Genomic DNA, 14,866 nt, shown 5'->3' on the forward strand with positions numbered 1-14,866 from the left:
CACCCAACACTGCTCTTTGTTAGCGGAGCTGCTGAATACAGGGACTTCTTAAAAATAGGAACTCAACAAGATTACACAATTATACACACAGGCGCGCGCACACGCACACACACACCTCATCAAAATGCCAGACGCCCTAACTTATTGTCCGGAAACTTGAGCAGGTCTATAGATGGAGCAGTGATAAAGCGCCAGTCCTGAACAACATCGTGTTAACTAACTGGAGACTTTCACACACTGTTCTGTGTGTGTCTGTGTTGTGTGTCTGTGCTGCTGCTACACATTTGCAGGCCTGTGTCTCTGCTACTTTCAACAACTTTTCTGTCTCCACATCGAGGCTCTGCTGACGTCACGGCGTCGTCGCTACAATGGTGGAAACTTTTCAAACTTAGAAACTTTCATTCTGACCTGAGCGCGTCGATGATTTCCCGCCGGCGGAGCCTCGACCTCTGAAAACCACAAACGGTAGCGGTCCCTTAACCGTTCCCCGGTACAAAGCGGATTTTTTTTAGCAGGGGAAAGGCCAGTTAGCGACTTTTCCTCGGTTCCCCTCCCTATCCGCTCTGGGCTCTGCGGCTGCTTAAACTCCACCCTGGCTGGGTGCGTCGCGCGGTGCGGGGCGGTGTCCGCTGCTGTGGAGCCTGTAGTGGACTGCTGCTCTGTGGCGGGCGGGTCTTCCTCTCTCCCTCTCTCTTCTTTTGTAGAGATTTCAAACACACACTTTTAAGGCATAGTTCCGTTACACAGCTCCAGTGAACATTCATGTTGAACTGTACGAAAGACAGAGAGAGGAGAGGACACAGAAAAGAGGGTTCGGGTTTCAGGGCTTCTCTGTCCTTCTATTCAGGTAGATCTGTTCACCTCCTCCTTCTGTTTGGGGCTGCACCTTTAGGGATTCACATCTATGAATAACATCTTAGTTATTTAACAGAACGTTTCAGTGTTTCTCCCATAGTCCTCAGTTTTAACATAAACTTAAATATAAAATCCTGCACAGATTCACAGTGGAAGAAAACCTGTAAAGTGCCCCTGACCCAGGAGCTGTTCTCACAATAAACGGTTTATCTAAGACATCAGTGGAGGAACAGATGTGGTTCAGGAGCTCACTTCTCTGGATTTCTCTTAAAGGAGAAAATATAAATTTCTTCTCTGAATTCTTGTAGCTCACATTTTACTGTCAGCTGATTCAGATAATACACTGTTAATAAAACACTGATAATAAACTAATTAATGAACCTTTGATACAGAGTCGGTGTCAGGACTGAGTTAGAGAACTAAAATCTTTGAGGTGAACTCCATCACTTTATTATAGTCTCTGAATAAACAGTTAAGATTCATTGTTTCCTGTGATAAACTGTGCTCCCAACTGTTCAGTGACTGCTGCTGGTGTTTGTAGCGTGTTAGATATAAAAGATTATAGAGTAGAACAGCATTTAATACAGTCATATGACCTTAATCAATATTAGACTAGTTAATTAAAGAGACAGATCATCTAAACAAACAGCAACTCCAATAGTATCAGAACTAGAGATAAAACTATAAGAAAATTGATTGAGCAACAGGGTCTGTTGATAATTGATTCATTGTTTCAGTATTTCCTGGTCCCAGTCTGTCAAATCTGTTGTCATACATGACATTAAACTGATTATCTGAGGGGTCTGAACTGTTAGTTGAACTCTGAGAAACTTTGAGTGCCATTTTCACTATTTTTTAATATTTCATAGACTAAACACGGAATCCACTAATTGAGAAAACGACTGTCAGATAGATTTATAATGAATTTTAATTGGTTGCAGTTCACTGAGCTCCAGTGTAAGATTTCAAAGTTCATTACTTTGGCACCATCCGGTGGTGGAGACAAGGAGGTGTCTGGAGAACAGCAGCAGCTCTCACTCAGTGAACCTGTGTTTCCTGCTCTGACCTCTGACCTCCAGACCCTCCACAGGACTGAAGCTGTGTCTATAAGACTTTAACTGTCCTGTTAAGTCCATTCTAACTCCATCAACATGATATATGATTATAACAGTCAGACATTCCCTTATTAACTCCCCCTCAGTGACCTTTGATCGTCTGTGTAAGTCTGAACTGCCTGTAAATTTACAGTCCATTCTACTATGGTAATCAAAGGTGGACAAAGTACAAAGCTCCTTCAGATCCTCCCGGTCAAATATGACTCCAATACAAGTGAAAGTTGTTCAGTCAGATTTTTACTGGAGTTAAATTACTGGAGTACTTGATCTTTCAAAATACTGAAGTATTCAAAAGTACATTATGTCAAAACATTGTTGTATTGTTCCACATTTGCAGAAGATAATGACTCTGAAACAACCTACTGACTGACTGGCTGATTGACAATAATTGTCTTTAAGTGTAGTGGAGTAAAAGTCAGAAGTTTAAAAATAAAATAATACTCAAGTACAAGATAGAACAATACAGTACAGATACTCAAAAAATGTACTTTAGTATAGTACTCAAGTTAATGTACTTTGTTGCTGTCCACCTTTGATACAAATCTATAGTCTTATAACTGTGCTGAACCCTCAGTAATTCAGGATCAATGTCCCACATGATTTTCTAAAACCCAGACAAACTCTTCATCTCATATCTTCTGTCATCTGATTCCTATCCAGCCCAGACCGTCCTCTCCTTTTCCCATCATGCAGCAGACTTTCTGTTGGATCACCGTCTCCACGCAGCCTCAGGGTGACCCAGTAATTAGTCACCAGCTGCTTCTGACCACGATGACATTTCACCTGCTTCACCTCGGAGTGAACACACTGAGGAAATCCTGACTGCTGATAAACATTCTGCGAGCTGAGTCTGCAGAACATCCAGGTCTGTAGCTCAGACTGTGCTACTGATCCACATGCAATACTTCCATAGTCTAACCTTAGTCGAAAACTTATTTCCATTAGTTTCACATTAGATTCCCTGACTCCCTTTCTTGTGAAGAACATAGCTTTTGTTTTTTCCACTGATCCACGTTTTGTTTCTCATTTTTCAACTTGATTATTGCAGTTTCTTAACACTTCTCCACAAAGTCTCATCATGCACAGACACTGATCTGCCTCTGTCCACTGGAGTATTTACAATACATCATTTATCATAGTGGAAATAAACTAGACCTCATACAGTCCCTGAGGAGTCCTGTCATTGACCTGACGGCTGACCTGTCTTCACCTTGACTCAATATTTTCCCTCTCATTCCCATTAAGACCAGTTTTATGTTATGGAAAGATGAATTTCTGATTTCAGCATCAGAAAAAAACACATAGACCATGTGACTCCATCTTTTACAGAAGTGACACACTGTCCTCATAAACATGAAAAGAAATCATTACTATTATCCAGCCACATGTGTCATCTCCTGACTGTATCCAGAGTCCATCATTTACTGCTTCCCTCTTCATATCTGAATGATGCTCTGCAGCCTTCACACAGACCTGAATCCTCCCAGTCTTAGATCTGATCTCCCTTTCATCTCTTCTGTTAGAAAACTCTCTTCTTGTTCAACTTCCCAGCATGTTCTTCTTTAACTGTCGGTTGTTCGTCGTTACATCCTCCCTCCTTATTCTGTTTTTGTTTAACAGCCTCAGCATATGAGACTTTCTCCTCCACCTCTTTTTCCAACACTTCACACCCCCACTCACTAATCTACTCTCCGATCCCCTCCACACTCACTGTAAAACACTGTGGCCTCCCTCCCTCCCTCTACACACCAATCTCTTCTTCTCTTTCCTTCAGTCTCATCTCCAAACTCCTGAAACACCTTAGAGGTTTTGGTCTTTATTCTCTTCTATGTCACATCTGCCCATGTCAGTGACGCTTTGTTTATCATCTCCTGTTTTATTTTGATAGGATTTACCTTGTGTGTCTGTACTTCCTGTCCAGTTTCCCGCTCTTGTGATTGTCTGCACCACCCCGATGTGTTTCACCTGTGTCAAGTTATTTCTGCCTCACCTGTGTATTTAGTCTCTGTGCTCCAGTTCTCTTCAGTTCTCGTGTTCCCAGCTGCTTCCTGAGTTTGGATTTTCTCGTTGTGTTCCTGCTCCATGTTGGGTTGTTTTTTTTTTGCAGTGCTTCCTCTGGTCTGTGAGTTTTGGTCTTCTTTACTTTCATTACACCTGCCAGCCTTCACCTGTGTCTGCATGTCTTCTCCACCTGCACTTCACTGTTGCATCCTATTAACATCTTTCCATCTTCTCAAACTCTAATATATATCACGTCCTCAACTTGTCCTGCAACTTTCTTTTTTCCCTTAAATCTCATCTTTACATTTCTCAGTCCTGCCCTTGTTTCCTTCTCCTCATCCTCTCTTCCCTCACGCTCTGATCCACCTCTGCTTGATGCCTTTTTTTTTTCTTTCTCTTATGACTGTTCACCTTCATGGCTCTCCTCCCTCTCATCTCCTCCTCTTCTCACTCACTCACCTCATCATCTTCCTCACTAACCAACCACTCACCATGAGGAGCTACAGCTCAGGTGTAGAGACTAAGCTACCTGCTGCCACCACCCAGGGCCGGCCTGACCCTGTATGGGGATCCAATCAGCTATTGATGATGGTGTGGCTGATAAATGTTGAGGCCCATACAGTATTTATCATGTAGTTTTAAAGAGTGTAGGTGATGAGGTGAGATCTCACCTGCAGACCTGTGTGTGTGTGCGCTCATGATTTCATGATTTATTGATAAAAGTAATTCTACACAGAGTGTCTGTGAAGTTCATTTATTCTGAATCTACACATTTACACAAAGTGTCATCAGATGAGATATCTATACAGCATAAATAATCTTACAGTTTGTACATTACCATCAACACAGGTAAAGATCATGTGACTCTGAGACAGGTCCCCCCCCCACACACACACACACTCTTTACGTGTGTGTGTGTGTGTGTGTGTGTGTGTGTGTGAGCAGGGTCTGACCTCAGAGGAACCAGGTCTGACTGTACATTTAAAAACATCTGTACATGATTCTGTTTACAGGTCATACATGTTTGTTGTAAGGCTTCTCAACGTGGTCACCTGGACGTCAATAGTCCAGACTCCAGTGAGCCCGGCTACCAGCTGATCCAACCAGGACCAGGAGAAAACCAACAGTTATCTAAGGCTGTTGTTTTCTGCCTGTTTATGTTGCTGACTGGAGCCACAGTCAAACCAGTGTCAGTGTTAAAACAGGAAGAACAACCACACTGAGAAAAACAGGAACTAGTGTGATGATAGGACCTGAACCTGGAGCTAAGCCCTTTGACTTTAAGGCTTCAGTATGAATGTGATGGACTTTGATGAGGAGCCAACAACACTGGATCACAGCTACAGCTGTGAAGCTGTGGCTGTTTGGTGAGATGAACAGAGACCAGAGTCAGACTGGAACCATCACTGAAGTCCTGAAGCAGCAGTCTGCTGTAGTGTACGAACCTGCTCTGACCGACTCTGCACAGTCAACAGTGACTGCTGCTGCTTCACAGGCTGAAAGAGGCAGAGCCGCTGATGATCTGGATTCTCTGGTACCTCAGCTCTCCATCATGTGTGGAGTAAAACCTGCAGCAGTGCTGCATCATGGGACAGGTGAGGAACTGACATCTGTCAGTTCATACAGGAAGTAAACACACAGACGACACAGGTCATATTCATGCCTGTTTCCAGTTTGTGATTGTGATGATGAGCAGCCCCTCACCTCAGTAGAGGATGTCATGTGACATCAGGTCACTTAAACATGTGAGTCAAGTCCAAACATCCTCATCATCCTCAGAGCTTGACTGTCAATACTGATTTGATGCATGTTGAACCTTTAAAGATGAGACACAGAAAAATCTAAACCCACTGATGTTGGTTCACTGTCTCCATGGTGATGAACTGTTACTGTATGTGTGGCAGTGAAGAAGAAAACACATTTGTTGTGGTTTGGAAAAAATTAATATATATATTATACCAATAATTAATATAATCTTCTATTAACTAATCATCATAATCAACATTCAAATATCCTGTTAATATCTACACTTTCTGATCCTGATGCTGACCCTGACACCACCGGTCCACACAGATTCAGTTCACCATCAGTTTAACTGAGCAGCTGCTGAGAAGCTGAAACCAGAGGATGTTTGGTGACATGATGAATTCACTCTTAAACACTGACAATTAATTCATCAATAACCAGATGAGGTCTCATCTCCTCACACTGCTATCACAAACAGTCAGATCTGATGAGGAGCAGCAGCGTCTTCCTCAGTGGGTTTAGACTTTTCTTAAAAACAGAGAAACCAACATCAGAGTAACTCAGAGCAGTTTCAGTGTTGACACGTTCCTATGGAGCAGACTGTGACTATGTCAGCTTGGCTACAGGTGGAGCATCAGCTGCTCCTGGGGTCTGTAGTCCTGTAGGAACTGATCTCCTTATAGAAAACTGAGGTATTGAACACAAACAGCAGGGTGGGGGTGTGAGCTCTGTCTCCCGCTGGGTTGCCGTGGCAGCAGTGGCAGCAGCAGCACCAGCACTCTGATACATAAACACGGTTGAGGCCCACTTCCCTTTGTTCTTTAATCAGCAGAAGGCCTGAGGCCACACTAATTATGGTCATTTCCTCTTCCTGTCTCTGGCTGCCAGCTGCCAGCAGGAAGTTTGCTCCCAAACATCTGCCTGTGCCCCTCCCAGATAAACATCTGTCCATTATGCACTAATGCAAAAGGAGAACATGTAAAAAAAAAGTAAACTTTAAATAAAAGGTTAAAACAAACTGTGGTGATGGAGACAGACTGGACAGCAGGGCATCATGGGAAGGGTACAGGCAGGACAGAAGCATCTGTCCACAGGCATGACTCACTGATCCGACCTAATTTAGTTTAACATACAATGATTTTCGAGGTGACCTCTGACCTCTAGTGCTGTCTGATACCTCTCAGAGGTTAGCTAAGTGCTCTCAGTTGCTGACGGTGGCCTCGGGGCTGGAGCTGGCTGCAGGGATGCGAGGCATCTTCTTGGCTGGACTGGGGATGTGCTGAGGAGGAAAAACATAGCATTTATTTTTATTAGTTTAGTTTATCTAAGACAATGAGAGAGGACTCTGGTCACATAGAATAACATATAATGCTGTGATACTTGAGCTGGTGCTCAGCCTGACGAGCTCTGACAGCTCATTAGCATTAGCATGTTGCAAGATGATTCTTGCCTTTGAAGAAACTTTGTGTGTTAAAGTCTCTCTTACTAAAACTAAAAACAGTCCCTTCCCTGTAGCTGCCAGTTGCTCCTCCCTCAGAGCATGCTGATTGGTCAAAACCACTGAGGTTCAGCCCTCAGTGAACAGCCTAGAGCCTGGAAAGATTTTCACCCACTGCTACTACCCCCTGCTGGTCATCTACTGCATGCACAGGTGTAGGAGCTGTGCATGTCCCTCTCATCCTTATCAGATGTAATGAGATATAAACATTTACTCCTCCTGTACCTCGGTGGCCGTGCTGGTGCGAACAAGTTCTGGTTCTGCCGGCAGGTTATGGCTCAGAGGTCTGCGGGCGTATTCCCTGCGGTGTTTGTCGTCCACTCGCGTCAGGTACCAGGTCCCTGGGAACAGCTCGTCCACTGAGCCTCGGGGGACATAGCTGGCTGCAGGACAGAGAGAGACAGCAATGATCAGTGACAGCAGGAAGTGAAACTGAGTATCAGGTCAGGAGTTAGAACAGTAAGAACCAGAGCAGTGTTCTTCACTGGGACAGGACTCCGGACTAGAGCAGTTTATGACGGGTTAGACTTTGATGCTCAGGCTCAGTAAAGATTCTTTATAATGTTATCCCCTAACATCCCCCTGAGCAAACACCTGGTGAAAGTGGGGACTTAAAGCTTCCTGAAAGACTGATTTACTGTCACTGCAACCCACCAATGAGAGCAGCAGTCATACCTAGGTGGTGAGTCTCCTCCCTCAGCTTCATGTTCTCAGAGAAGACGGCAGGTGAAACCTTCGTCCTGGAGTCCAGTCGGACCTTCAGGTCACTGAGGCTGGACACCAGTTTGTCCAGACCAGATCCTGCCGCAACCAACAGAAGAACACACACCGTTAGTTTATGTTGGACTTCCATCCACGTCACACAGCTGAGGGTAACTGAGGCCGACTCACCAGGTGTGTGGTCCTGTGTCACTCTTACAGAGTACAGCGTCGCAGCAAATCCTGAACCGTAGGAGAAAACCCCGATCCTCTGTCCTGCTATCTGTGAGGGTGTGTGTCTGTAACAGAGACAACACACACTCTGCTTACACAACACTGACACTGATGTTTCAACAGCACCTCACTGTGTACCAGGTCATTTTACAGCTTCTAGTGACTCTGCTAAAAACCTGAGGTGTAACTTCCTCTTTAGTCAAGTAACAGTGAGCTGCAGTGAAAATAAGCTGGTGGTCTAGACCCACATCAAGAACCACCATGGAAACAAGTCCAGGACTTTGTTGTGTTGTGCTTGACATTGTGCAGGTCCATGTAACTAGGGTCCTCTCTCATTGACAGATCAATTAAACTAATAAAAATAAACCTGCTGTGACTTGTCTTGCCCTGAGTGCGGCCTGTCAGGCTGTGCTTCCCCTCAGGTTGTGCTGCTCTGCCTGATAAAACAACGTTGAGGGAAACAGAGTCTGTGATTATCAAAGTGTCATGAAGGGATCTGTGAAGGTTGAATGTCCATCAGATCCAGCTGCTCTGTCACATCTGTCATGGTTCAGTGTTCACTGGATTTTCATTTTAAAGCGTTTGTTCACATGTGCGTTTCTCTGCTGAGAGATGATGTTGTTGTTTTAATGACATCATTGATTCCTGAAGGGAATGACTTTGGCGTCCTTGTTAATCCCCTCCCTGAATACATACAAATTTATGAATGAATGAATGAATGACAGTCAGACTCACTGTGCGATGAGTGAAGCCAGGCAGCCGTAGACTGAGGGGGTGTACATGTTTCCGTTCTGGTTGGAGATCAGCAGGGAGGGTTTGGTCTTCCTCTCAAACAGATCTGCACTGGCCTTCATGAAGGCCTTCTCCACATCCCGGTCAAAGTAGGTCTCCTCAGGCCGTATGTCTCTGCCACACAGAAACAGACACTCGGTAAACAACAGAATACCAGAAACAACAGGTTTTGTTTGTATTGTCACAGAATAACTGAGTTATTGAGGTTTCATATCTAGTTTTGTTTTTATTTTCTCTCCGATTTTCCTGATCCACCCTGATACAGTAGAGGTCAATGAAATCTGAATTAAAAAGTCAACAGTAACATCACCAGTGTCCTGATGACTTTAATCTACAGAACATGACTGACAGTTTTCACAGGGACTTCTCTGCTTTAACGTAACTGAGCAGGTTTAACACGTCTGAGCTGTCAGGTCCTGACAGACCACTTCAGCTCTGTTTTTACTCTACAAGTCCACTTTCCAAAATGTGGGAGTGCTCCTTTAATGAGGAGATCCTTTATCACGCCCAGAACTGCGTCTCTGTGCAGTTGCTTTCCTCTGAGTGTACCTGAAGGCATCGAGGCCTGTGAAGGGTCCCGTCTCGGTGTTGGGGCTGGGGTGGCTCAGGAAGTCGTTCAGCATCAGTCTGGCCAACGACTTCTGCACCAGTTTACAGTATGGAGAGTGAAAGACCAGGTAACCAAAGTCCTCCAGGCTGAAGAGCTTCTCTGATCCGTCTGTTGAGAAGACGAACAAGAATGATGAGACCACAGAGACCGTTTGGTCTGAAGAACTCCTGACACACTGATCTGTCTCACTGTCACCGTTGCACAGTGCAATGAGAACAACACAACACATGTTTGTCTCCTCCCACCTCTGCACCAGATACAAAAATACCAAAGTGACAAAGTTCATTTGAAGGTGAGGAACATACCAACCTAATGAACATGTTGACACATCAGGTTAAAGGCTCATCTCATTAAACCACTTCATGGTCACTGAACTTAAGTAAACTTCTTAGCACAGCAAACAGGTAATGTCCTAAACCCTCTTAACTCATTAGACTGTTATCCATCCAGTCCCTCCACTGCACTCCCCTCATGGGTCTGACTGAGCACCTGAGGTACTCTGACCACCTGATATAAAGAAGACACATCTTAGATCTGTGTCTGCAGGTGTTTTAAAAAAGGCCTCCTGATATATTTGAGCTTTACTAACATTAGGGGGGATGGGCCAGGACCAATCTAAAAAGAAGATGCACATCTGTCAAAGGGGTAAACCTGTGGATGAGTTGTGATAATGTATTAAGAATTTGTAGTTCACTTTACTTAAGGTAAATTAAGACAAATGTTTCAAAATATGGTGATAAATAAATATAAAACTGAGATATGATTATTATCATGAACGTAGCAGAGAAAGTCTTTATTTACTTTGTATGTTTGACACACTGGAACTCCTTGTCTTGCCTCTTGTTTAGTTTCTGTTTGTAAAATAAATATATATATATATATATATATATATATATATATATAATAGTTTGGTGTCTAATCTTAGTGGTGAAAAGTTTCTTTCTGTTTCTGCTTCTCCTCTTTCTCATTTTCTCTGACCAGGAATTGGCCTGTAGTGAGAGGGTTGCTGTTTCATGTAACGTTATGTAGAGAGGGGCGGTGTAATAAGCTATAGCTTCAGCCTACACCTCTTCAGCCAGTACTGATGATCACTACTGAAGGTGTCATTTAGTAGAGGAGTGTGGAACACACCTATACACCTCAGGTGCTAAGTTGACCTCTGACACCTCTTCACCTAACAAGCAGCTGATCTGAGAGGAATATAAAAACAAGCCTCCATAGATCAGTCTCCACCCACCTCTTTGCCACTGAGCGTGGATCTTGTTGCGATACACAGAGTAGCAGCGGTCCAAGGCACTCAGGTAGCACTCTATCGACAGCTTCCCGTCCACCACAGGGTACTCTGACACCAGGTCTGGCTTGTAGAAGTCATATGCATGCTGCATGTGGGTCCCTCGCAGACCTGCACCAAAGCAGGTGTCAAACACATTAAAAACACACAGACTGAGCTGGATACATTTAAAAACATCACTTAAAGGCCTGTTGTGATAAACAGAATGACTGTGATACTCTTTGGTATTTAGAAGTAAAGTTCAACACCTCATTACAACATACTCATGTCACCACTGCACAGTGAAAACAAGCACAGCTCTTATTGATTTCCACATGTCAACAGCAGCTGAATCCAAATCAAAACTTCAGTGACTTGGTACAACAGTTCATTCAGCAGTAAACATTCAATCAGCTGAGTGACAGTGGGCTCTTATCAATACATTGGTCACTGAAGAGTCCACTAGAGGCAAACAGTTATCAGTGAACTGACCTCGTTCAAAGGCCAGAGGAGCATTTGGTCCAATCAGCATGGCCACTGCACCAGCCCCCCCTGTAGGCCTGGCACTTCCTGTGGCGTAGACAGCAATATCCCCTGCTACCACCAAAGCATAACGTCCTGCAGAAAGGATAAGATAAACAGCAGGACTCATTTTAAAGAAATATACACACATACATTTCCTCTGTAAAACTGTTTCATCAACACAGCAGCATCAGTCTCACACAAATCTGTCCCAGCAACACACAGTCTAACACTGGTTAAAGCTGATTAAATACATGTCTCAGCTAAAAGATATAATCTGATCAGTCAGGGTGTCAATGATAAAACTGAATGAAAACTTCTCCCTAAGATTAAACTGATACTGTCACTGCTACTGCTGAGAGGGAGCATTGTTCAGACTGACCACATCTTTTATTCAGTAGGGAAGATCCCATCTTTACATATCTACAGGGTCGTTAACACTGAACTGAGTATTTATGGCTTATAGACATTACAATGGAAAAGAGTTTTATGTTCAACACAACTGATAAAGAAAATAACTAGCAGAAATAACTAGCAGATTAATCAAGAATGACAATAATAGTTAGAAAACACATCAACAACAGTGACACAGGACTGTTGACTCACCATCCCATGAGCTGGACTCCACCCAGTTGACAGCATTGAAGAGTGCAGCTGTTCCACCATAGCAGGCATTTGTGGTGTCAATGCCCTCCACATCTGTATTGCCCGAGTCCTCAAACAGCTGCATGATGACGGTTTTGACAGACTTGGACTTGTCAATGATGGTCTCAGTGCCGACCTCCAGTCGACCCACGCTGTCGTAGGACAGGCCATTTCTCTCCATCAGCCTCTGGACCACAGTCAGGCACAGAGAGTTGATGTCCTCGCGGTCAGAGCAGAAGCCCATGCGAGCTTGGCCCAGGCCCACCGTGTATTTACCAGCTGCCACGCCGTCATACTGCTCCAGCTCGGTCTGGTCCACATACTGGGCCGGGAAGTACAGTTCCATGGCAATGATACCCACGTCTTTGGGCCATGGTCCCAAACAACTGATTGGAGCTGATCCAGGCATCCTGAACAGGCTGAGGAGAGGGTTCACATTCAGCATTGTATTAATTTGACAGATTCGTTTGTTGTTAGTGTTGGAGCCCTGCAGTTTCTAAATGTCCACAGTATTTAATCGAGAGCCTGTAATGTCTCCTGACTGCTAATGTTGGACTGGGGTCTGAAAAGAAGGGTGGTACAGACACACCACCTATCAAAGCTACACAGGCACAACCGCCAGCTCTCTAACCTTTACCACTGTAATAACATTAAGAAGGTTAAAGAGCACATTAAGTGGTTAAAGAGCACGTTACTTCAGTAATACCAGTTACTATTTACATCCATCCAGGCTGTTAAAATAAATGCACCACCAGAGCAGCAGCAGCTATCCCAGAATAACTTTAAAAATGAGACTAGCTATTTTTCCATTGGACAGCTGTTATTTATATATACGACACTGCACTTTAATAACTACAACCAAGCTAATACCACTGGAGTCTCACAACAACACGTTATTTAGCGTTTAACATGAAGTTTGTGTCGTTGTTGCACTGTCAGCTCAGAAATATTCAAGCTAACGTTATTTAGCTAGCTGATGTAAGGTTACAGCTATCAGACAAGGTTATAGAGAACAGTGGGCAGCTAGCATGTCAGCTAATATCGTTGCCCTAGTAATGACACTTATCGTGGTGATTGAGATATAATCATCTGTCTGCTTTACTTGACGTTAACATACAAAACAAACACATGTTTTTAGCTAACAAAAAGACAACGTGCACAAAGGAAGCTATTTGCGTTAGCTAATTAAAAATACATACGTAGAGTCTCTTCTAAACTGAAGCTAGCTATTTACTGTGGCATCTACAGTGTAAAGTGTGGCAGCTAGCTGTTAGCTGTCACACTGGTTATTACACGTACCTACACAGCTACATACAGCTCGTGTTTGGAGACACCAGATAAAGACACAGAAGTAAAACTGGGTGAAAGGGCAGCGGGATTTCCTGAAACTTAAGTCGTTTAGGACCGGGACTGAAATCTGTAGCCCGTTAAACTGTCATATTGGGGGGTCAGTTGTGTAAGAAAGACTTGTTTACTGCCTGAAAGAGCGACGACACCGGATTTTCACACCGAAACTAGTAGTTCACTGAATCTGATAGGTGATAACACGAAGCAACAGCATGATTTCAACCACAGTGAGTTGGCTACCCGGACCAAATAGCTGACGGACCCACTTCCTATCCAGGTCATGGAGCCAGACTTTAGCTCTGAATTTAACGTTAGCTGACAGTGTCTTCTGGTGTTTGTAGACCAGCGGTGTTAGAAAGGTGTTAGCTAACTTAATGAAGCATGATTCAACCTCTCTCAGTTAAACACACAGACGCACATTCTCTGTTGACAGAGTTGACAGTTAAAATTAGACTCTACAACACTCTTGACTTTCAGATTAAAAGCATGGTGAAAACCTCTCACCTGTATGTGAAGTGGACAGACGCTGACAGTAACTACTCCGCTATTGTTAGTGAGCTGCCGGCACTACTGTATTTATATATGACGATGGCAGAGCGGTGAACACCCTGGACTACAGCACCTGGTCTCCTGTCCAATAACAGCTCACACACAACATGCGGCGCTACCAAGTCCCGCAGCTTTCTGTCCAATGGGATTTAAGGAATCACAACCACGCGCCAGAGCCGCGTCAGCCGTCCAATGGCGTGACATGTACGATGTCTGGTGAGAGAGAAGGAGCCAATCAGATGGTGACATTAATTCCTGGCGCGGCAGTGGTACAGAGCAGTGTGTCCATGGCAACATGTATCCATTCATACAGTCAGTGTCTCCGCTGTCAGGTAGAAACTGTGAAGAAGAACAACTTTACATAACTTTACTCACGTTAATGCAGCAGAACAACAATGTGAAAATACAGAAATGTTATCGGCTAAATGTTCTAAAATATCAAAGTAAAAGTAGTTGTTCTTCAGTGCCGTGATCGTAACTTATGGTTAGGGTTGGGGTTCAGAGCTCCGGGGTGCCTTGGGCTAGAGCCTCTGCATAAAGTGACTGTCAAAGTCACAGAGCTCAGTTTGTCTAGCAGAAGTAAATTTAACCCAATAATTACAGAATACAGAATGAGCTCTTTAAGACATATAATATTATATTATGGGATTCTGATGCATTTCATGTTGTATCTGTGTAGTTTGATGTGTAACATTTTACTCCACCTGTTTACCTGACTGCTGTGGTTACTCTGCAGATCACGCACTGACTCACTGTAAATGTTTTGGTCTTATGGAAAATGAACACACTCAAACTGTGACAGCTGCACAGCTGATTGAAATGTCCATAACCTTCCTGCCCTCACACACTCACACCTGAGGTTTTTCAACAGGTTACATTTTGTCTTCATTGAGTTGACTCTAATACACATCACATTCACATTGAACACATAAGATAACATACAACATACAGCTTTTGTTTCAAACATTTAAACATTTATTTAG

The 14,866-nt window shown here is 43.8% G+C and overlaps 2 protein-coding genes across 5 annotated transcripts in view; both read right to left on the bottom strand.

The window, feature by feature from the left end:
- The window catches only part of tln1 (talin 1), a 55,697-nt gene extending 55,098 nt beyond the window's left edge, over positions 1-599 (bottom strand). For 2 of the 3 annotated variants that reach the window (XM_056403140.1, XM_056403139.1), the window contains exon 1: positions 409-599. The gene's annotated coding sequence lies outside the window, so the exon portion shown is untranslated. The remainder of the gene's footprint in view (positions 1-408) is intronic. The other variant, XM_056403141.1, reaches the window with a different exon arrangement.
- A 4,110-nt stretch (positions 600-4,709) lies between these two features.
- On the bottom strand, positions 4,710-13,980 carry hmgcs1 (3-hydroxy-3-methylglutaryl-CoA synthase 1 (soluble)). 2 transcript variants are annotated; one of them, XM_056404152.1, is made up of 10 exons: positions 13,839-13,980; positions 11,949-12,406; positions 11,313-11,438; positions 10,788-10,952; positions 9,490-9,658; positions 8,884-9,054; positions 8,107-8,213; positions 7,891-8,016; positions 7,441-7,598; positions 4,710-6,996 (listed from the first exon to the last, which is right to left on the bottom strand). In XM_056404152.1, exons 2-10 carry the CDS (start codon positions 12,394-12,396, stop codon positions 6,919-6,921), a joined length of 1,548 nt encoding a protein of 515 aa, XP_056260127.1. In that variant the 5' UTR covers positions 12,397-12,406; positions 13,839-13,980; the 3' UTR covers positions 4,710-6,918. The 2 variants fall into 2 exon arrangements, with proteins under 2 accessions (XP_056260127.1, XP_056260128.1); XM_056404153.1 differs by lacking the exon at positions 13,839-13,980 and adding an exon at positions 13,287-13,501.
- Between the last annotated feature and the right edge of the window lie 886 nt (positions 13,981-14,866).

Source organism: Seriola aureovittata, chromosome 18 (assembly GCF_021018895.1).
Source record: "Seriola aureovittata isolate HTS-2021-v1 ecotype China chromosome 18, ASM2101889v1, whole genome shotgun sequence".
In the NCBI taxonomy this organism is placed as follows: domain Eukaryota; kingdom Metazoa; phylum Chordata; class Actinopteri; order Carangiformes; family Carangidae; genus Seriola; species Seriola aureovittata.

Bases quoted from the DNA above. Each gene is read 5' to 3' on its own strand.
- hmgcs1 (XM_056404152.1), bottom strand. From the start codon at position 12,396: ATGCCTGGATCAGCTCCAATCAGTTGTTTGGGACCATGGCCCAAAGAC. The intron at 8,214-8,883 runs GTGAGTCTGACT...TCTCTGTTACAG, and splicing joins CTGGCTTCACTCATCGCACA to ACACACACCCTCACAGATAG. The intron at 8,017-8,106 runs GTGAGTCGGCCT...TGGTTGCGGCAG, and splicing joins GACACAGGACCACACACCTG to GATCTGGTCTGGACAAACTG.